Genomic DNA, 21482 nt, shown 5'->3' with positions numbered 1-21482 from the left:
AGTGTGGGGCTCGATCCCAGGACCCTGGGATCAAGACCTGAGCCAAAGGCAGACGCTTAACGACTGAGCCACCCAAGTGCCCCGCAAAAAGTTTTTTTTTAAAAACATAAGAAACATGGGACATCTACTGTGACTTGTTTGCGTCAGTTTGTTTCCTGAATAGGGAAGTGACTGTTGTGCTTAAAGGTTAGATTGACATTTTGATGCCCTTGGGGTTTGCCTAACCTTCAAACTTATGGCCCTGTTTACAGTGGCTTTGGCTTCAGTAAAATAATTTTGGACATAAGACTGTCCCCACAGTTTCTGTGCTCTGCATTTCTAGAATTTGGATGTCTATTTGTCAAGGTTCAGTTGTATTCCGGGTAGTTTTTGGCAGAGAGCCTTGAAAAAGCCATCCTTGTTTGTGTTTATTGTGCTGCTGTACACTTAATCAGCCTGTGATTACATTAAAATCTAGCATAGTCATGCCTAAGATTCTCCAGTACGTATTCACATCTCTCCTGTTTGATAGGAGGATTTTATTTTCAACCACTTAACTGTTTAAACTCCTAAATGCAAGGAATGTGTTTGAAATGCTTTTGTGTCAACATGAGATTTTCTCTATAGGGAAATAACTGAAATTGGATTAATGGGGGGTGGTAAGGTTATTGATTTGGCTTTCAGGATATGCTGTAAATGGTATAAAACCAAATCTTGCCCAGGCAGTGCCGAAGTAGGTACCTGAAGACCTTAAATGTCCTGTCTGCTTTTCTCTTCTGTACTTTCTAATCTGTAAAAGTCTGTTTGTGGAATACCTGATACTTGGTTTGTTCTTGGTTGGTTCTCATGTTCAGATTTGCTCAGAATTTCTGAGAGGAAATGATTGGTCAGTCACATAAAAAAATTTTTTTTAGTTGCATAAATTTTATTTTTTAAAGAGTTTATATGTTTATTTGAGAGAGAGCATGAGAGGGGAGAGGGTCAGAGGGAGAAGCAGACTCCCCATGTTGCTGGGAGCCCCATGCGGGACTCCATCCCATCTGGGGACTCGATCTGATCCGGGACTCCGGGATCATGACCTGAGCTGAAGGCAGTCACTTAACCAGCTGAGCCACCCGGGCGCCCAAGTTGTGTAAATTTTAATAAAAGAGCATCACAGCTTACTTAGATAACGGTCTTTCATGTAAACCACTGAATATTGCATTTTCCTGCTTTGTTCAAATCTGTGATTGAAGCATCAGGCTCTCCCTCAGGGGTGCCTGGCTGGCTCAGTCTGTAGACCATGTGACTCTTGATTTCAGGTCATGAGTTCAACCCCCACTTTAGGGTGTGGAGCCTGCTTTAAAAAAAAAAAAAAAGCCTCAGGCCCTTGCAGATCTGATTTTTGGAACTCCTTTTGTCCTCAAAGCAAAATGCAGCAACTTTCTTCCCTGGATTGTCAGTTCTTTAAAAAACTGCCTCAGGTGGCCCTCTCCCTTCGGCTCTTGAGTTCTGCATTCAGTCGAGGGAGGAGGTTTTGTCGTCTGGTTTGGCAGCCATGTATTTACATGCCCGCTTCATCTTGGCTTTACGCTGCACAGACCTGCTTCAGACCTGTTTCTTGTAGTCCTTCTGTCCCTCCAGTGTTTTCCCTCTCTACTTAGAGTTCTGGGCCTCCTTCCATCTGGTTCTTGAAAAACAAAATTTCCTTGGTCATTCTGTTTGGAACCTGCTTCTCCACTTACAAGTTTGAGTGTAACAGTTCTTTCAGGTGGGGCAGTTTTGTTGAAGCCTGGTTGCTTCAACGTTCACACTTCACATTTCTCCTTTCTCTGGTGCTGTGGGTTTTGCTCACAGCTTTGATTTCTCTTCAAATGCTTCGAGCTCTTTCAAAATCACTCTTCTAGATACAGCTTTACCAAGGTCATGTTGAGCTTATCTACTCCTAAGGTTGCCTTTATCGAAGTCTTTAAGAGATTGGAAAGTGCTATATTATACTCTTAAATGTCATTTACCTTTTTTAATTTTTTATTTTTTTATTTAAAAAAATTTTTTTTTAAATTTATTTATTTGTTAGAGAGAGAGAGCGAGCGAGCACAGGCAGACAGAAGCAGACAGAGAAGCAGGCTCCCCGCCAAGCAAGGAGCCCGATGCGGGACTCGATCCCAGGACGCTGGGATCATGACCTGAGCCGAAGGCAGCCGCCCAACCATCTGAGCCACCCAGGCGTCCCTATTTTTTTATTTTTTAAAAGATTTTATTTATTTATTTGACAGACAGAGATGACAGGTAGGCAGAGAGGCAAGCAGAGAGAGAGGAGGAAGCAGGCTCCCTGCTGAGCAGAGAGCCCGATGCGGGGCTCGATCCCAGGACCCCGGGATCATGACCTGAGCCGAAGGCAGAGGCTTTAACCCACTGAGCCACCCAGGTGCCCCATCATTTACCTTTTAAAAAAAATTTATTTATTAGAGACAGAGAGCACAAGTTGGGGGGGCAGGGGTAGAGGGCAAGGGAGAAGTAGACTCCCCACTGAGCAGGGACCCTGACATCATGACCTGAGCTGAAGGCAGAAGGTGGCCTCACTGAGTCACCCAGGTGCCCCAATGTTACTTACCCCCCCTTTTTTTAAAGATTTTATTTATTTGACAGGGAGAGACACATTGAGAGAGGGTACACAAGCAGGGGGAGTGGGAGAGAGAGAAGCAGGCTTCCTGCTAAGCAGGGAGGCCGATGAGGGGCTCCATCCCAGGACCCTGGGATCATGATCTAAGCCTAATGACTGAGCCACTCAGGCTGCCACTGTTTTAAAATGGAGTTTATGCTTGCTTTGTTTGTGATGAACTGATAAATCAGATAAATCAGAAGTCATTGGTTCACTTTGTAATTTGACCATTATTCTAGTAATGAGAAAGTGGAGAAATTACTTCATTCCCACATTTGCTTTTTATGTCTTTAGAATAAGAATAATCCAGTTCTCAAAGTTGTTACCAAGTTGACTGTTTTTAAGAGTGCTCCCAGGGGTGCCTGGGTGGCTCAGTGGGTTAAACCTCTGCCTTCCGCTCCCAGGACCCTGAGATCGGGCCCTGCATCAGGCTCTCTGCTCAGTGGGGAGCCTGCTTCCCCCCACCACCACCCCGCCCCACTCTCTGCCTGCCTGCCTCTCTGCCTACTTGTGATCTCTCTCTCTCAAATTAAAAAAAAAAAAAATCTTAAGAGTGCTCCCATAGACAACGTTTTCCATTTTTTTGTTTGGAAAAGTTTTCGGCAATAAGGACTGATCATCTAAGGAATAGGCCTTCTGATAAAGTTCTGCTTGTGCTGCTCTCCTGCACTCTTGCTTAATAATGCAAATTCATGCAGCTTGGGATCCTCTGTACTGGATTATTGTGCTTCTGGAACACAACTCTGTTGGTTATTCCTTTCCCTTTCTGAGTTATGTGTTTCAGATAAGGAATTAAAAAAAAAATCATGGCCCAGAAAAGTAACAGAGGAATGATTCTTTATGCTACAGAAAAATTCTTGCTCTTAAAAAAGGCCAGGGATAGATAGAACGTTGTCTTTAATGTCATTAAAGGTATACTTTTGAGTTTCTGTGAGCTTAGCAGTTCAACTAAAAATAAATGGCAGTGACTTAAATTTCCCAGTAGGTCAGGAATCATTTACTGAAAATGTGGGTTCCATATATACAGGGGTAGTATTTATTTACAGGGAGACTGGGAGGCCAGTCTGAGAAATTTTTAAGGCAGGTCTTTCAGGAGTGACTGAGTTATGGGAAACTGTTGGCAACTGGAAGCACAAAGAAAGTATATGAAGGGAAATGAATGACTCTTTGCACTGTGCTGTTTGCTTTTGGTGTTGAGTTAGAATTAATTTTTCCTCTTCGTTTCTAAAATGTTGGCTGCTGCCTTCAGTGTGTTCCCAGTTCTTGGTGCTGAACCTGTCAGTAGGAGTGCACCATCCCCAAAATGATACGGTAAATGCAGGTGGCCTGAGTGATGTGTAGTATGTAGTCATCTGTTGAATGATATGATGCTCCTGCTTAGGATTAATTGTGAGAATTCTGGTTTCTGCAGGCGAGTAGAGCTTAGTGGTTAATAACCACAGACTTTGGAGCACAATTTTAGGTCTTGTGTATATTCTTTGACCTTGCTAGAGTTGCTCAGTAGCTGTTCCCTTTTTGCAATGGGGGAACCCTTGTACCACTTTCAAGGGGTTTTTTTTGTTGTTGTTGTTTTGTTTTGTTTTTTAAATTTGAGCAATCTTTACACCCAGTGTCAATCTCGAACTCATGACCCCAAAGTCAACAGCCACATGCTCTACTGCTGAGCCATCTAGGTGTTCCCCTCCGTGTCTTCTTAACTACCTTTTTTCTCAGGTGAAGCAGCGTATAGTACTGATAGACATTTAATAATTTACCCGTCAGTATTATTAAACAAGCTAGCTTAGTTAGATTAAGCTTAGCAAGATTTTTAAGGGAATAGCATTTTAAAAATGGTAACTTGGCTAACAAGAAATAGTCCCCCTTTTCTGTTCAAAATCAGTGTTTTTGGGGGGCACCTGGCTGGGTCAGTCAGAAGAGCATGCAACTCTTGATCTCAGGGTTGTAAGTTGAAATCCCATATTGGGTGTAGAGATCACTTAAATAAATAAACCTTAAAAAGTTAATTTTTATTTGTTTTTTTAAAGAACAAGGCAGAAGCTCTAGGACTTCGTGATGTTTTAACTCTGAATTTGGACCATTAAGATTAAATACCATGTGTAACACTTCAAACAGGGAAGAAATACAGTTTAGTTTAATGGATTACCGTTAAGATTTGAGAACCCCATATACTTCATGATACTCATTTTGTTTAACTTGTCACGTGGTTTTGTTTTAGAGAAGAATGGATCCTGGCTCTACTGATCGTTATGTCTCTTTTTTTCTTGTTCTTTTTTCTCTAACAGAAAGCGTGGATACTCATCAGCGAAGTTTTGATATTGGAATTCAGATTGGCTATCAGCGACGCAATAAGGATGTGTTGGCTTGGGTTAAAAAGCGCAGAAGAACTATTCGTAGAGAAGATTTGATCAGCTTCCTGTGTGGAAAAGTTCCTCCACCACGAAACTCTAGAGCTCCCCCAAGACTGACTGTAGTGTCCCCTAACCGAGCTACTTCAACGGAAACTAGCTCATCTGTAGAGACTGATTTGCAACCCTTCCGGGAAGCCATAGCTCTGCATGGTAAAGCCGTTTAAACATATTTCTTTGGAAAAATGGTTAAGAGTGTGCCTGTGGACCCATTTTCACATTTAGGTTTAGGTCCAGATTTATTGTCTGTGTTTTGTCTATTATAGTAACTACGTGCTCTAGAAATGTTTAAGTAGAATGTAAGCTAAGAACGTAACGTGGGCAATTTTTGAATGTTAGTTAGCCCATCCTAAAAAATGTTTTTAGAAAGCTAGTTTGAGCTTATCAGTGTCACAACAACAGAATCTTTTGCAACGTTGATTAGACCTTACTGCTTTATACTTATTGTTGTACATGTTTTCTTGCTATTCTGAGTCAAAGAGGAAGTTCTTGTGTCTTAAGAATTCTAGTACATTTCTGACTGCCATGAGAGTCTGGTCAGTGGCAGGCAGATGAGGCAGGTAATTGTTGGGCTGTTCTTACGGGAACTCCCTTTGACCCTCTGAGTTACTGAGTGTGCCTAAAAGGGTGAGAGTTGATGACCCAAGTGGGAATGGACAGATGTAAGAATAAGTGACTTTCCTTGACATCTGTTGTCCCTTAGGTCCTTGCTTGATAGTCAGGACTGTCAGGACAGTCTTAATCACCATCTCCCCAGGCCATAAGAAGGCCTTCTTGGCTAAAGGCTTTAAGTATTACGGGAGAAGCCTGGGGTGTGTAGTCAACAAGCTGCTGCTGTTTGATCCTCTCTAATACAGATTTATAGGTAGACCTGGAAGAGGTACTTACTTGACATTTAATGCATTTATACGTTTAATAAAAGAACAATGAAGTATTGAGACTTAGTTGGAACTGAACAGGAAACGTGCATGATGCACATAACTAAAAGGAGAGAAGTAATTAGTGAGTTAGGTCAGGAGGCCTGTTAAAAGTGAACATTTCTGGGCCATAGTATAGGTGATCTAAAACTAAGTAACCTGGTATTAAAAAGGGTGGGATATAAATGCAGAGGGTTTTTATATCCTTGAAGCTTTAAGGCTTGTACAGATTTCTTGTTCTCTTTGGCGGACCCTGATTCTTACCTAAAACCCTATTCAGATCGTGGGGTTGGAAAAAAATGTTTTATCCTCCTGATAGTTTTAAGTTAAAAACACAAAACATTTATTGCAGGAAAGTCCCTGATGTGTGGATACAGTACTTAGGATTGATGGCTGTTTCTAATATAGGGGAATAGTCATGCCATTAGAACTTCTCAAACTCAGGCAAAAACAAGTTCGATCTGTTCTTAATCAGTTCCAGAGTTCACCTCTTTTACCATTAAGTTTGGAACAAATGACTGGAAGTGTATATAGTGTCAGGTGACTGGCCTGTCTGCGCACAGTAGGGCTGGATGTGGTTGTCTCTAAGCATTCTGATTTTCTTTATCATCAGGTGTTTTTATGATTCATTCCATACCTCTCTCATTTAAGTTTCTTTTTTCTGTATCATACTATACTTGAGAAGATAGTTTTAAGATACCCAGATGCCACTCCTGTTACGAAATCTTAGTGCAGTTGTATACCTTGTAAAAAGTGCCAGGTCTCCCTTGGCCCCCCCACCTTTTCTTTTGACTGTTCAGCTTGTAATTTGTCATTTTGTGAATTTTTGGATTTACTAAAACAATGGTTTTAAGAAGAGACTTCATGATCTTGACTTGCATTTAAATTGTGAGGGTCAAGAAAGTTTAATGATGTAGCTGTGTAGGCAAATAACCTTTCCCTTTAATAGACTTCGAGTACCATATACTGGAGACTCTGTGTACTCTTAGTCGTAAGGTTCCTACGCTGAATTCCTGTAGTGGTCAGGTTATATGGCCCCTTGGAAGAGTATACAGAAACATAAATTACACCAAGTTTTGCGCTTAGTTGTTTTAGAGAACATCAGTCTATTGAGGAGAATGCTAGTCTGGTTTGGGTGTTTAAAGTGATTTGAATGATTTCTCATGATAGGCCATTGTTGACTAAATTGTAAGGCAGATTAATGACCAACTTTGTAACCAGGTGTCCTTGTGATCTCAATTATTGGATAGTCTAAATTGAAGTGAAAGCTGTCCAGATCTCCTAAAATGTATTTGGAGACATCTTCAGTGGAGTACATTCTTGCCAGTTTAGTTTTGCATATAATTGCTTAGCCAGATCTGTGAAATGTAGTTGAAGTCATATTGAAGTTCTTAGGGATCTGCATTGGAAGGAGAGTCTAAATTCATGAGATTTTGGCCTACAAGGAAGGGGGACATAGGAAAAGAGTTACATATTGAAGTATACTTACTAAGTTTTTAAACAGCAAACACGAGTATAGGAGGTCATATCATCCTACCCCTTTTTATGAGAGGGCAGTTTTCCCCCATAGTTTTTCTTTTCTTTTTAAAGGTTTTATTTATTTATTTTGACAGAGCACAAGTAGGCAGAGGCAGAGGGAGAAGCAGGCTCCCCACTGAGCAGGGAGCCTGATTTGGGGCTCAATCCCAGGACCCTGAGATTATGACCTGAGCTGAAGGCAGCCGCCCGACTGACTGAGCCACTCAGGCACCCACCCCCATAGTTTTTCTTAATCGGCTCCTCTAAGTACTCTCCTGTATCAAACACACCTACATACACCTAAATTACACATTTTATTTGAAGAAAAATGACAAAGGTATAAGATACTTAGCATTTATTTCCTGTAGACACTGAGGGTGTGGTAATGAGTAAGATCTTCTGATTAGTACCTCATCAGCCTAGGAGTTAACGCAGTTTCAGTCATACATATATCAGTGGTTATCAGTTACAGTCAAATCTTCTGGTTACTGAGGTTTAAAGACTATAATCCAGCTCTTTATTTTGGCACTCGTCTCCAATATGGGTTGCTTTTTTTCCTGTGTACCATGAGATCTAGTCATCTGGATAGTAAATTAAGCAGGAAGTCCGAGAAATACATAAGCGTGTGCTATAAACTGATTTTTGTCCTTGCCTTTTTAATCCTTGTCTTAAAATAAGAACATCAAAAAGTTTCCAAGTGCTGAATACTACCTGCTACCTTTTTTTTAATGTAATAGACGATTTCACATGGACCTAAAATCCTCTGGACTGTTCTGTGGTTCTCCATCTCCCTTTCTGATTCTACCTCTTAGGCATCCTTTCTTTCTCATGTGGAACTTTCCTTTTGTTTTTTTTTTTCCTTAGTATGTTCTTTCAGCCTCGATTTTTTTCCCTTCAGGCTCTTCCACTGATTGAGCTTACATTCCCCACGACTTTTTTTTTTTTAAAGATTTTATTTATTTGTCAGCATAAGGAGGAGGAGCAGCAGGTAGAGCAGGCAGAGGGAGAAGCAGGCTCCCCCCTGAGCAAGGAGCCTATTGTGGAACTCGATCCCAGGAGCGTGGGATCGTGACCTGACTGGAAGGCAGCTGCTCAACTGACTGAGCCACCCAGGTGTCCCCTACACTCCCCAGATCTTAAGCCCTAACCACCTCCCACAAGGCCCCGTACTTGTAGTTTAGCCTGTTCCTGACTGTCTGGTGTGTGTGCACCATTGTCCTCTGGTGGATGTTCACATCACAGCATCCCTGCAGACCTCTTTCACATAGATGTCTGTGGCCTCTTTCAGCCCGTTAGCAAATACCTATCTTGTCCTCATTGAGCCATTCAAATGCACACATGGCAGATTCTCTGCTGTCTCTGGGAATGTATAAATGAAGAACGAGTACTTTTCTGTTGAGGCCAACACATACTTGGGTAATTTAATGCCATGAATGTGGTATGTGTAAAGATATTCCAGAGGCAGACAGGGACATTTTACTGTGTGGCCTGGCTGTGCATTAAGAGAAGAGTCTTTTGGAGGAGATTATTCCAGAGCCCTGGGCTCTGGAATAATCTCCTTCCTGCTCTTGCTTCCTGGCCCTGAGATGACCCAGTCGCCTGTCCATGTTTCCTGGGGCCACTGGAGTAGTGTTTTTGATCTTGTCACTTCAGTGAAAAATAGCTTTTGTTTATGGCTAATAGGTTGAAGTCAGAACTCAGCATGGCATTATAAGGCCCTTCTGATTGGGTCTTGACCTTGGGTGGGTCTTGACCTTGGGTCAGATATCTTAGCCATATTGTCTCATCTATGGAATATCTCCATGGCCTTTTCCAGATCTTTCCCTCTTCCTGCTTATACTTAAAGAGATCAAGCACCTCTTCTAAAATTAAGCTTTCTTGCACTTCTTTCTGAAGCCTTCCTTGAGCTTTTAGTCTCCGGTTTGGATTTGCTTCTCTGGCTGTCCCTCCCAATAGACTGGGACTACCTGAGGGCAGGGCCTTGTCTTAAAGCTCCTGGCTTTAACAGAATCTGGCGAAGAAACTGGCATAGGTGCGTTCTGAGTTGACAGAGTTCAGGGGTCTGTTACATGGATGGATACAACACACTGGGGGTAGAGAACCTTTAGGAAGAATTGAGGATCAGCAGATCCCAGGATGATTGCAGCAAGGGTAAAAGGAATGGTGTGTAGGTTAGGAGAGCTACAGAGGAAGCTCCTTACTTAAATTAGAACAACTGATGTTTTGAACTGGGCTTGAAGATGATGCACCATTACAGCTATGTTAGTGTTTACTTTATGCCCGCATTCTGCTAAGGAGGTTGTCATTTAATTCTCACTGCCTTGAGTTACTGCAATTTTGTTGAAGAGAGTGGGCTTATTTGGCTTCATAAGTGGTAGAATAGATATTCCAGATCTGCCTGTCTCCAAAGTGCATGCTCTTAACCATTGTGCTTCCTACACATTTTTACATTGTGGTCCCTCCCTCATGGGCCTGGGGTGGGGTGGGGTGGGGTGGGAATGAAGAATTTTCTTCTCTGAAGACATCAGTCCATACATGAATTTTCTGTCTTTGGCATTTTCACCATACGTAAATCTTGTTAAGTAGGATTGAGGATGAATTGTTCATGACCTGCTGTATTTCTGGTTCACTTTAGTAGGAAGAGTAGTTACGCTTTCTTGTAGGTAGGCTACATTCCTACTATGACCTTGGGCAAGATGGTTAACTTTTTTTTTTTTTTAAGATTTTATTTCTTTATTTGATAGAGACACAGCGAGAGAGGGAACACAAGCAGGGGGAGTGGGAGAGGGAGAAGCAGGCTTCCTGCTGAGCAGGGAGCCCGATGTGGGCCTCCATCCCAGGACCCTGCAACCATGACCTGAGCTGAAGGCAGACGCTTAAGGACTGAGCCACCCAGGCACCCTGATGGTTAACCTTTGCAAGGCAGTCTCCTCCTCTGTGAAAGGCGATAAACTTCGTAAGGTGTTAGATGGAATGAGAAACTAAGCAAAGTACCTACCTACCCTTTCACTGTACTGTTTCTTACCCTGAGAGAAGGGGGACTTCTGCTTAGATCTGTGAGCACCCTGTTTGCCTCTTGGTGTATTTCAGTGCAAAAGTAGACCTAGAGTTTGGATAGCCTCTGAGGATACTCCCCCCCGCCCCCCTTTCAGTAAGGGTGGCTTTCTAAATTACACATATCACTCCAGAGGGGAAGGATAATGTAAAATTTACTGTTAATTATTATGTTACTTGCTAGGATCTGGAGCTTTTTTAAATTTTTCATGTTGATACAAACCAGTGAAGTTGGTGCTTTTTCTCTTTCTACTGGTTGGACAGATTCTCAGTTGACTTACCCAAGCTAGTGTTGTGTCTGGAAAGCCTTAGATTGAAATATGGTCTCCTTGTTCTGAGTTTTATTCATTATTGGGGAGGGGGTTAGGTGAAAAGGGTCCAGAGGGGAATGGGGCATACGTTCATGGAAGGGAAGAAAGAGACCAGGCTGGGAGAAGCAGTTGGATGCCAAGGCAGACTTCATTCTTACTCAAAGCTGCCTCATTGACATCATCTCATAGATGGTCTTTGTAGGCTCCTGGCTGTGGTTCAGACTCTTCTGTACAGATCAGAAACACTTGGTTTTATTTCCAAATGTCATTTTGATGACATTCTTGACCAAGGTTTTAGGAACCAACCTTACTAGACCTGGGTTGTCTCTTCTGTAAAATTCCATCCATTCATGTCAGAGGCCCCTAGCATGTACAGTCTGTGTCATCATAGGTGCTGTTGGGAATTGCTGCCATTGGCATTCGGCTTTAGGATCTCACTTTGCCAAGTATTAAGTTCCTTTCATGTTTTAATTAGCGAGTTTTAAAAAGGCAATGGGCTGCCCCATTCCCTGGTGTAAGTACTGAAAGGGGCTTATTAGGCAGGCTAGCCTTTAATGTAGCCCTGGAGAATTTCATACAAAGGAAAGAAACAAAGTTTGTTGTTTCAAAGAAAGCACTTAGTTAAGACAGCAGCTCCTTAGTATTGAAGTCTGACATCTGAACCCTTTTCTGGTTTGAAACCCTCCCTTTTTGGTGAATGTGGTGTTAAGAGTTCTGATTTCTGCATTTCAGATCCTTCTGTGGAAGTGGTAGTCTTTTAAAAATAAAGTATGTATTGTCGTTCTGTAGCCTCTCCATTGCCCAGCGTTTACTGAACACTAAGTACTAAGCACAGTTGATTAGAGGCTAGTGGTAGGGGCCTGTGATACAAACATGAGTTACATAATATCCTTGAGGGCTTTCTGGCCTGTTAGAATTCTGTTAGAGCATTTGAAGTATATTAACACAGGCAGTCACATTGAGGCACAGTACCATTGCCCTAGGAGTTTAATAAACTCCATTTCTGGCTCCTTTTTTGCCTAACAAAGTCTCTGGGCTACATACATGGTGATCCTTAGTCTCTTAAATCATTAAATAGCTTGAAAGATTCTTGGATCTGGAGGAACTGGGTATAGGGCTTTTTCAGAAAATCATAAAAGGTCAGATAGGAACTTTTACCTAGAAAAAATGTAAAGCAAATTCCTAGTTTGTCATATTCAGTGTATAAAACTGACACCTTCTTCTAGTGCTTATGGAAACCTGTGGATTCCAGACAGCCTGAACCAATAGGGTTTTTGTTCTCTGAGCACACAGGTGTTTGTAGCTTTTGTTAATTTGTCGGAAAACATTCTTGGACCTATGTGCACTAGAGCGATACCGAAGAGGAAATTTTGGTGAGAACAAGGCCTCTTGATAGAATTTGCTAGACACCTGAGATCCAATACATTTAAGAGGAATTTATTTTTGCTTGGTTCTGTTTCTTTCCCTTTCCCTATCACTCTTGTCCCCTTCCATCCATAGAGCTAAATACTTAGAAACAAATGTTTGATAGCTAACACAGATGTTTAGGTTAAGTATTTTTAAACTGTTGGCATGCTATACACGAAACTCCTTGTAACTTTCTGTTGCAGAGGACTAACTGGAACTGACCTGTAGGGTATTTTGATCCATCCGTCTTCGAAGTCCTTCCTTCTCTTGCGTGTTTGTACTTCTGGTACAGCGTGTGGAACACAGTAGTAGGGACTTCATAGATGCCTGTTGACTGTTGCAGTCTGCGTCTTCCTGAAATACCAGCACCATTGATAGTTACTTAACAGTAAAATATTTTAAAAACTTACGTGGAAATTAAGATGTAAGAGATTAATGCACCAAAGCAATCTCATCACTTAATTGCTTAAAATTGATTAGTTCAAAGATTCTTCTTTAATTAAAATTCCTCTGCAGGCTGGAATTTCTAAATGATGGCCTTAGTTCAAGCCAGCTTTTGAGAACAAGAACAATGAAGGCAATTAACATAGCATTAACATTTTTGATGAAAAGTGGCATTTTCTGTATATTAAGATTAGATATTAGCTGCTGAAGTTTCTGGGGTAGGACTTAAGTAAAGCTACCAACGTCAGTAATATGAAATCGATTTTGAACTTGCAGTACAATTTTGTTGGACATTTTTTCATTGACGTGAAAAGGAGTCCATGTAGCCATGCCTCATTCCGTTTATTCACCTAGTACTGGTAGTTACGAAGCACTTTAACATTTGAGTTTAATTTTTCCACTAGTTTCCTGATTTATAAATACCAGTTTCTTGGAAAGTTTGAAAATTTCCGAAAAGTAAAAAACTCAATATCTTGTTATCCCACTATATAGAGATAACTACAGTTAAATGTTTGGTGCATTTTCTTTCAGTCTTTTTTTCAATGTATAAATATTAAAACTATTTCATAGTTGAGATCATACTGCATATATGGTACTGTATCTTGCTTTTTTCATTTTAACGTCGTGAGCATTTTTCCCATGGCATTAAAACTGTCTTTGAAAAATTTGAAAGCGTTTGGGCTGTCAGCATAACTGAAAATGTTTTCTTGGTGTGACACATGTATCTTTGTAACTGGTTTGATTTAGTGTGCTTTACTTCAATAAAAATTCAGTATTACAATTTACATATTGGGGTGGGGAGTGGTATCTACTTCAAATTACTAAAGTCTTAGTAGAATTCCTTTTTTAATGATTTGAACTTCTTCCCTGGTGCATTTAAAACACAACATTTTACACACAGTGCTTGCTCGCTTAAAACCTCAGAACACCACTCTGCAGAGGGAGCGCTACCCACTGAATAGTGCAATTCATTTGAAATGCAAGAACGCCAGTGTCCTGGTGTTCCAGTCAGGAAGTTATCACTCTGTTCAAATGGTGGGGATTTCAGATCCCCCCCGCCCCCCGCCCCACTTTCATACTGGAGATGGGAGAACTGGTGGAGCAGATCTGCCCAGGGTCCTGAGCCTGTGCTAAGTGGATCAACCGTAATGACAGCCGCATTTTCTCCTCCTGGGCTGGCCCTCTGCCCTCACAGGCCGAAGGAGGTTGGGGAGTGAGTAGACAGTGTAGATACAGCCCCCAGGCCTCGGGCTGCCGACGGAGGAAGGGAGGTGAACCGGTTCTGCACTTGCTCTTTCTGTGCCTGTGACCTGACTCCATGCTGGGAAACTGGAATGACATGTAATTAATTCTGAAAACAGGATTTTCTTAACTATCTCAAGCATGAACTTGGTATGAAAATAATAGTTATGTGCTACTTTTAACCATTGACCATGTAACCTAGATTCCTATAACCTGGACTGTGCCTTTGTTTTAGCTCCAGTGGGAGCTTTCTTTTCAAAGTATGATGAAATCATCCTAATCTTTTTTTTTCCCCCCACCCCTACTCCTACACTAATCATTTAAAATGAATGCAGAAACTTTAAAACTGATTGAGTTTAATCTTGTATTAAGCAATTGAGACTTTTCTGTCTAATCATACTACTTGTTCTGCTGCTTTTGTCAATTGATATTCCCATAGCCCTTTTGAAAAAGTGTGTTTTGGTAGAAATTAAGTTGTATGCCCTTGGGCCGTACAACTTAGTTTTTAGTTCTGAAGCATGTTCAGACTCTGTACTTGTATAGGCCTGATTGTTCATGTGGCTTAGCTAAGGTTTCCTGAAGCATCTTCCAGTAGCTGTCATTGGTTTATAAAATAAAATTTGGGCTGTTTAAAATAATATATTTTTTGGTTGTTCATCTTAATTTTTTTTTTTTTTTGACACGAAAAGTCTTTTTGGGAAAGATTTTAGATCGCTAAAATTGGAAAAGAATTTGCACTGCTGAGAGTAGATAGGAAGCAGGTAATGTGGCACATTGTGACTTGACTTTAGTTTCCAAACTAAGCCCTGAGTCGTACACCCAACAGAGAAAAGATTGCTATTTCCTAGCAGTTACTGGGGAATTTTCAAATTGACCAAATTGATAACTTAATATCTCTTCTTTTTCATGGAGAATAGCAGTGGAAACAAAATAGAAGTATTTGCTTGATGTGCCTGTTCTCTTCTGGTGGAGTATTCTGTGAGCCTTGGGTATTTGTCCTTAGGTGTTAAACATGTTGCCATGTTAACAAGAGGGCTTCAGGGGCGGGAAGGGCGGGGATTGTTGGACTTCTTTTGGTGGTTTCAAATGATAAAGGGATCCTCAGTTTAATTATTGAAGTAGCCCAGTTTTGTGCTGAAGACCCACATTTTACAGGGTAATTTCCTCAGGACTTCTTGCATTATGAAACAGCTATGAAAAGATTATTGTCTAAGTTCATGGACACCTTTTAGTAGTTTGTTACGGGCTGCTAGGTTAGAAAAAAGAAAGCACAGCTCTCCCCTCAAACTGGTGGAGAGCTGGAAAAAAATTGGGAGTATTTGGGTTTTTTAAAACTTGATGGCAAAGATTTAAGAGAAGAGAGCCACCTGGGTTTGTTTCCAGGCGTTGGAGAGGTGAATGAACCTCAGCGGCTTTGGATTTCAGTGGATTTCAGAATGGGCAGGACTTGGAAGCACTCTGCTGTTCTCAGAATTCAGTGAATGCTTTGTGCCAGGCACCACGTGCATTAGTTAGATGGGAAATGACCCTGTCGATGGGAAGAGACAAAGGATTCTAGTGCGCTGTATTAAGATGAGCCGGGGGTGTTTCTTTCCCTTCTTTTCCTGTATGTTTAATAAACCGGTCTGGGCTGAGGAAGAAGTGTAGTACCCTTTTGGTGTTAACACTGGAGATGTCTAGCAGGCAGTTAGAAATATGGATGGGTCCTTGAGCTTAGGAGAAATGCCTGCTTCTGTGGAAAACGATGCCTGTAGGTAAGCTGAGGGGTCAAGGGCACCACCCTGGGTGACCTCAGCCTGTCAGGGGCAGAAGAAGCCTGCAGAGGCCACTGAGGAAGGAGTTGGCAGGCTGGAGAACAGGAAGGAGCGGAGAGTTTCAAACAGGAGGGAAGACGAGCCAGCAAGAGAGAGGTAGGAGAACCAGGAAAGAAGCCTCCGCTGGGAGGAGCTGCTGCCGGAGGAACTGGGGGCCTCAGTCGGCAGGAGCAAATGTTGGAAGGGAGGCGCAGGCCCAACCCTCTGAAGGAACCGCAGGTCCTTTGCTCTGGCCGCGCACATCCCTTCTCTCCGGGCAGGAAGGGAGGAACTAACTGTTCAGTGAAGCCTAAGGCAAGCCAGACCTTAGACGCTGTCGCCACTTCCTACTGAAATGTTGACTTTAAGAAGGGGCAGTGTCACAGTGAAGGGGAAATCTTCGCTGGGGCTTGAGTTTGAGTCTCTGCTCTTGCTCACTGGCTGTGTGACCTTGGGTCGCTTGCTTAACCTTTTAACCTTGGTTTCTCATCTGCACAACTGGTAATACAGATGTAGGATTATTTGGAGGGTGCGATTTCAAAGTACCTAGTGCCTAACACAGGAAGCGCTCCAAGATTAGCGCCTTTGTTATATAAAGGTTTTTTAAATAGACACCAGCCTTGGAACGGAGTGGAGCTGCAGAGGGGCTTGTGATCACCCTTCCCCTGGTCACCACTGGGGCGGGAGGACGCATCTTCCACAGAGAGAACAGTGATGGGGGCTTCTGGGTACCGGGCAGGGAATTGGGTTGCAAAATAGGATCAACCTAATTAAGGAAGACTGTTGAGGCCATGGGCCTGAGCATGTTCAGAGTATCTGCAGCGTAAGAACAGTGTGGAAGGGAGTTTAGTAATAGATTTGATGTGGTAGAAAGTAGAGAATTTTTTCTTGACTTAATGTTCAAATTTCAATCACATTTACAGGGCATATAAAATTAGAAAGAATGGGCCCCTACCAAGCCAACCTGTAAGCTTATTCTAAAATCTAAGTTCTGTTCTTTTGGAACATGGATTATGCTAGGTCCTATTCTATAAATTTAGTCCAGCAATAACGAAATCCCCGTATGAGGCTGGAATAACAAAGGGAAGTTCATAAGGCACAGCCACTGTTGGTGATGTGAAGTTTTCAAATTCAACGCTGTGGTTAATGTTTCCTGCCTCCCTTGGGCCTGTCACAGGTTTATCCTGTATATTTCAGAGTGAAACCTATGTTTGTCTCCTTAGCTATTCAAGAGTCTATGGAATGAGTGTCCAACGATGAGTGCTGGGTCTATTCTGGATTTAATTCAACCTTGAAAGCAGCAGGATTTTTTTATACCATCCTTGTGTTCCCTTCTCTGAGGGATTATATATGGTAATAAGTTAGGCTGTCCAAAGGAGTGTCTACCAAATACAGTCCAGACCTTGGGTGATGATATAGCTTGATTTGTCCAAGGGCAGACTGACTTTGTACTTGATGTCCCAGCATAGTTTTTAATAGTGACCCCTTTTTTTGGGCTCGAGAGTGCGCTGTTTTGGATGATAAATTATAAAGTCAACTCATCTGGAGGGGTAGTTGGAAGAAGCCCACTCAGGCCTGGAGATGATTGCTTGCTCCCCTGTGTGCACATACACACACTGGAAGGATCTGTTGGGGATGGTGACTGCATAACTAAACGGTCCTGTTTAAAAGCAAGCACCTGCTGACCTCAGCCATAAGCTAAAAGTAACATACATACTGGTAGAGTAGATGGGAGGGTTTTGTGATAAATGTGTGCACCTGGCATGGTGCTTGCAACCTGATACGCTTTTAGTAATTGGTAATTATCAATATTGTAAATATTGGTAGTGTTACCAATGAAACCTCTCCTACGGCAAAAGCCCAGCGATTTGTTTTTTCCAGAAGAAAACGTAACTGCTCCCTGATGACACCCTTAAGAAAACAGGGAGACCTTCTTTGACCCTATGAGACATTGAACGTAAAGTGGGTTGCTTTCGAGAGGGTTCCATAATTGAGCAACTCTAAAACCTTTTTTCTTCTTCCTAGGTCTTAGTGGTGCAATGGCTAGTATAAGCGTGCGTTCGAGTACCCCAGGCTCTCCTACACATGTAAGCAGTGGATCGAATGCTAGTCGAAGGAGAAATGGACTCCATGATGTCGATTTGAACACTTTCATATCAGAAGAAATGGCACTCCACTTGGACAATGGTGGAACTAGAAAGCGTACCTCAGCCCAGTGTGGCGATGTCATTACAGACTCACCAACCCATAAACGCAACAGAATGATCTAAACTGCAAACATTTTCACACCCACCATGCTGCTTGAAAGCCACTTGATCCTCAACATATACTATTATTGCAAAGGAAACATGAGGCCATCTTCCCTTGTTCACTGTTTAAGACAAGTGAATTCTATAGTGGTTGCCATAAAAGGAAGTTCTAGGTATTTACAGTAGATGCCTCTTGTAACTATGGCTTTCTTAAAACTATAATCCTAGCAGAGGACATCAGATATTGTGTAGTCATTAGCAAGATCATCATAGGCAAACATATATCCGTTCCAAGGCTAAAAGTGACCTTAACTGTATTTATTCTCAAAGGGAAAGGAAATATCAGATGTTTATTTGGTTATAGAATGCTCCTGCCCCCCCCCTCCCCCCCCCTTGGTCCATTTCCTGCTGTGTTGAGTATTTTGCTTCAACAGTATTGCCAGGTTCCTAAAATTATCTCAAACCCATGATTTGGCTTCCTCGTCAAATCTGCAGGCTTCCTTTTTTTTTTTTAATTATTTTTTATTTTATTTTATTTTATTTTTTTTGTGCAGCACTCTATCATGCACCTGGGCTCTCGAGTCACAGCGTGCGACTTCTAATGATTGGACTATGCCCTGTTTTTCGTTTTCCAAGCAGTTTCTAATTCTGGTGATTGTGTGATGTAAAGAGGTGCTATGATGGTCATGCAATTAATACTTAATATTGAATCAATACACAGAACTTTAACGGATTCACTTTGTGTGTGTTAGCGCTCTAAAAGTAGCAATACTATTAAATTGCCCCCAGACTGACCCCGTAGGCTTAAAATACTCCCGTTTTAAGACGAGTACTACTTCCCATGCAGGGTACTGTTCCTTATGGTAAATGTAAACACATAGACTGCATTCAAGGGGGACCTGAAGTAGAGAGGTCACAAAGTTGGAGGATGGGCTTCCTTTTGGGGTCAGTGTTAGCGAGAGGGAGACGGATGGTGGGGGAGGGTAGGTATTCCAGTCTCTTATGTCCTGTAGTACATTTTTCATGAATGCCCTACTTTGTGTGCAGTTTCCATTGGAATGGTGGAAGATAAAGGTCTTTTATCTGCTAATAACGTGGTCAGAACTTAAGTAGCCGTCTCCAGTCCCTCTCCCCTAACAAGTGCAGTTTGGAATCTCATTCTGGAAGAGATGGCATCGCATGGAGGCTCTCTAGATGTTAGGTAGACCTAAGTAAAGGTTCCGAGTAGATCCTCTGTCCCTATAAGACCTCTTGTAGCCACAATGTTTTAGAGCATGTTTGATTGTTTCCTCTTCATTTTTAATATCTTGAACTGAATGATAGTCTTTTTTAGATGAAGAACTGATGTCAGCCTGCCAGGTACTGTAATTTATTCTATCATATTATTATATTATATATCAAGTAGGACAGTGAAAATGTTTCCTTGCAAACTTGTAGTCCAGTATCAGTTAACTTCCTGTTTTTATCCTGAAAAGACCATTGCAGATCAGTGTAAGGGTTTTTTCCAGTAATTACTCACAGCACTTTGTTAAAGTTTGCAATTCCTTCAGCCATTTAATAATAATCTTTCTGTGAAGAAACTTTGCTGAGTTAACCATAATATTCATTGACTGGGTGGGAGGTGAATGGAATGTGTGAGCTGAAGTTCTGTACTCATTATAGATTTAGCCCTTATTTAAAAAAAAAAAAAAAGTCAATTCCGTACTAAAACTAGGAACGAAAGTGCGGTGTTTCCAAATTTTTGCAAAAGTGGATCAGTTTTTGTTTGAATATAATAGCAGGAAGAATTACAGCAATCTGTCATTTTACGTGAAACAGACAAGCCTGTGTATTATTAATACTTTTAAGCTTCCCTTTGGAATATGCCCAGAAACGCATTTGGAGTTACCTTTCTTTTTCTATCGTTGTCAATTTAGATTCTGGAATTGGCGTTTGGTGGTGTGAAGCGTTGCCCACAAGTGGCCAGAACTCCTCTTCCTAAAGGATTTTGAGATTGAGGAACAGCTGTAAAACCTCCCCCTTATGCCTTGGTTCTAGTTCCTCCTTCCGAGTTGAAAAACAATTTTTTAAAAAATTTTTGGTTGTTTTTGTTTTAGTTGGTGCTCTGACGCTTAATCTCAGTACCCTTTACTCTTGATTGTCAAATTTTGATAAAACATGTGCCATTTTCTTTGGTAAGAGAAAGCAGGTCTTATGTCTGCCAGAACACGATTTATATGCCTTATTGGCTCCATTAAACTTTTTAAAAACTTTAGCACTCGTTACTTTTTTCCACTGCATTTAATCTCAAATGCTGTTTGTCAACCTCACCGTAACCTGTCTGCCTGCTCTGTCTCATTGATCTCTCCCGCGCCCCCCTGAGCACAAAATAACCCTAAGATCTAGGAGTAGAAAGGAAGGTGATTCCTTCTCATAGGAAGACTTAGTTCTGACTGCTAGATTTTTGAAGGCTTTGATTGTGCCATTTTAGATGCAAACAAATCATGGAAGATCGCATATTGTGTGGTACTTTTTTTTAATAACATTGATTTCCGCCCCCCCCCCCCCCGCCCCCAAGTCTCTTGAGAGCAGTATAGGCTGAATCTTAAAACTTAACAGTTTACTTTGGGGGGAACAGAACCTCCCTTTATCTTTTAAGCTAGATTCTCGGATTCTTTTAGACATCATGGCTCATTAGATCTGTCCCCGTCACCCTGACTTGGCATGAGTGGGTTGAGCTCATCCTTATACTGCAGTGTTCTGAGCATGGCTGAAGCATTAAAAACTTAATTATAATGTTTAGTATTTTATAGAGCAAAATTAATGGAAAGCATTTGGCTGAATCTAAAGACCCACAGTCAAATTCTTCAATGTGGTTTTACCCAACTGGAGTAGTGGTACACACCTTAAATCATTCAATGAATAAATAATTTTAAAAAACCGAGAAACTATGGGGCTTGTCTGCAGTTTTGTTTTGGTCATCACATCTGAATTAACTTTTTTGATGTAATCAAGTCCAGACTTTTAGAAAAGAACCAGCCCTCTGAATTTTTTCCGCCCCCTGTCACCCCCTCCGCCCCACGCTATTGGAACACATTAAACTTGCCAAACTCTGTCTTTGGGCCACAGGGGTTCCCTCCAGTCGTGAAAGTGGGGCTGGCTGCTGCTTGTGTGAGTCCGAGGGGGTGGCCAAGGCCTGAGAGAGGGGGAGACAACCCCAGCGCAGGGAAGGTGCAGGACACCACGGGAGGGTTGGAAGTAGAGGGAGCTGGGGACCTAGTTGGGCTGCAGAGTTACTTTTAGGAAGAGTATTATGAGTGAATCACTAATTTTTTGGCTTTTTTTTTTTTGTAAGATTTTATTTATTTATTTGACAGAGATAGCCAGAGAGGGAACACAAGCAGGGGGAGTGGGAGAGGGAGAAGCAGGCTTCCTGCCGAGCAGAGGGCCCGATGTGGGGCTTGACCGCAGGGCCCTGGGATCATGACCTGAGCCGAAGGCAGATGCCTAACGGCTGAGCCACCCAGGCGCCCCCGGCATGAC

General features: G+C 41.9%; 1 protein-coding gene across 2 annotated transcripts in view; it reads left to right on the top strand.

Annotated features, from left to right (window-relative positions):
• HAPSTR1 (HUWE1 associated protein modifying stress responses) overlaps positions 1–20214 on the top strand; it is a 28023-nt gene extending 7809 nt beyond the window's left edge. The window contains exons 3-4 of one of the 2 annotated variants that reach the window (XM_080830000.1): positions 4903–5178; positions 17737–20214. In XM_080830000.1, the coding sequence (XP_080686126.1) occupies positions 4903–5178; positions 17737–17981 (521 nt within the window). In that variant the 3' untranslated portion in view covers positions 17982–20214. Of the gene's footprint in view, positions 1–4902; positions 5179–12435; positions 14559–17736 lie in introns of those variants that run through there. The other variant, XM_080830001.1, reaches the window with a different exon arrangement.
• Positions 20215–21482: the final 1268 nt, after the last annotated feature.

This window comes from Martes martes (genome assembly GCF_963455335.1).
Source record: "Martes martes genome assembly, chromosome: 18".
Lineage (NCBI taxonomy): Eukaryota > Metazoa > Chordata > Mammalia > Carnivora > Mustelidae > Martes > Martes martes.
Note: the sequence above shows the minus strand (reverse complement) of the source record. Positions and strands in the feature narration are given on the sequence as shown.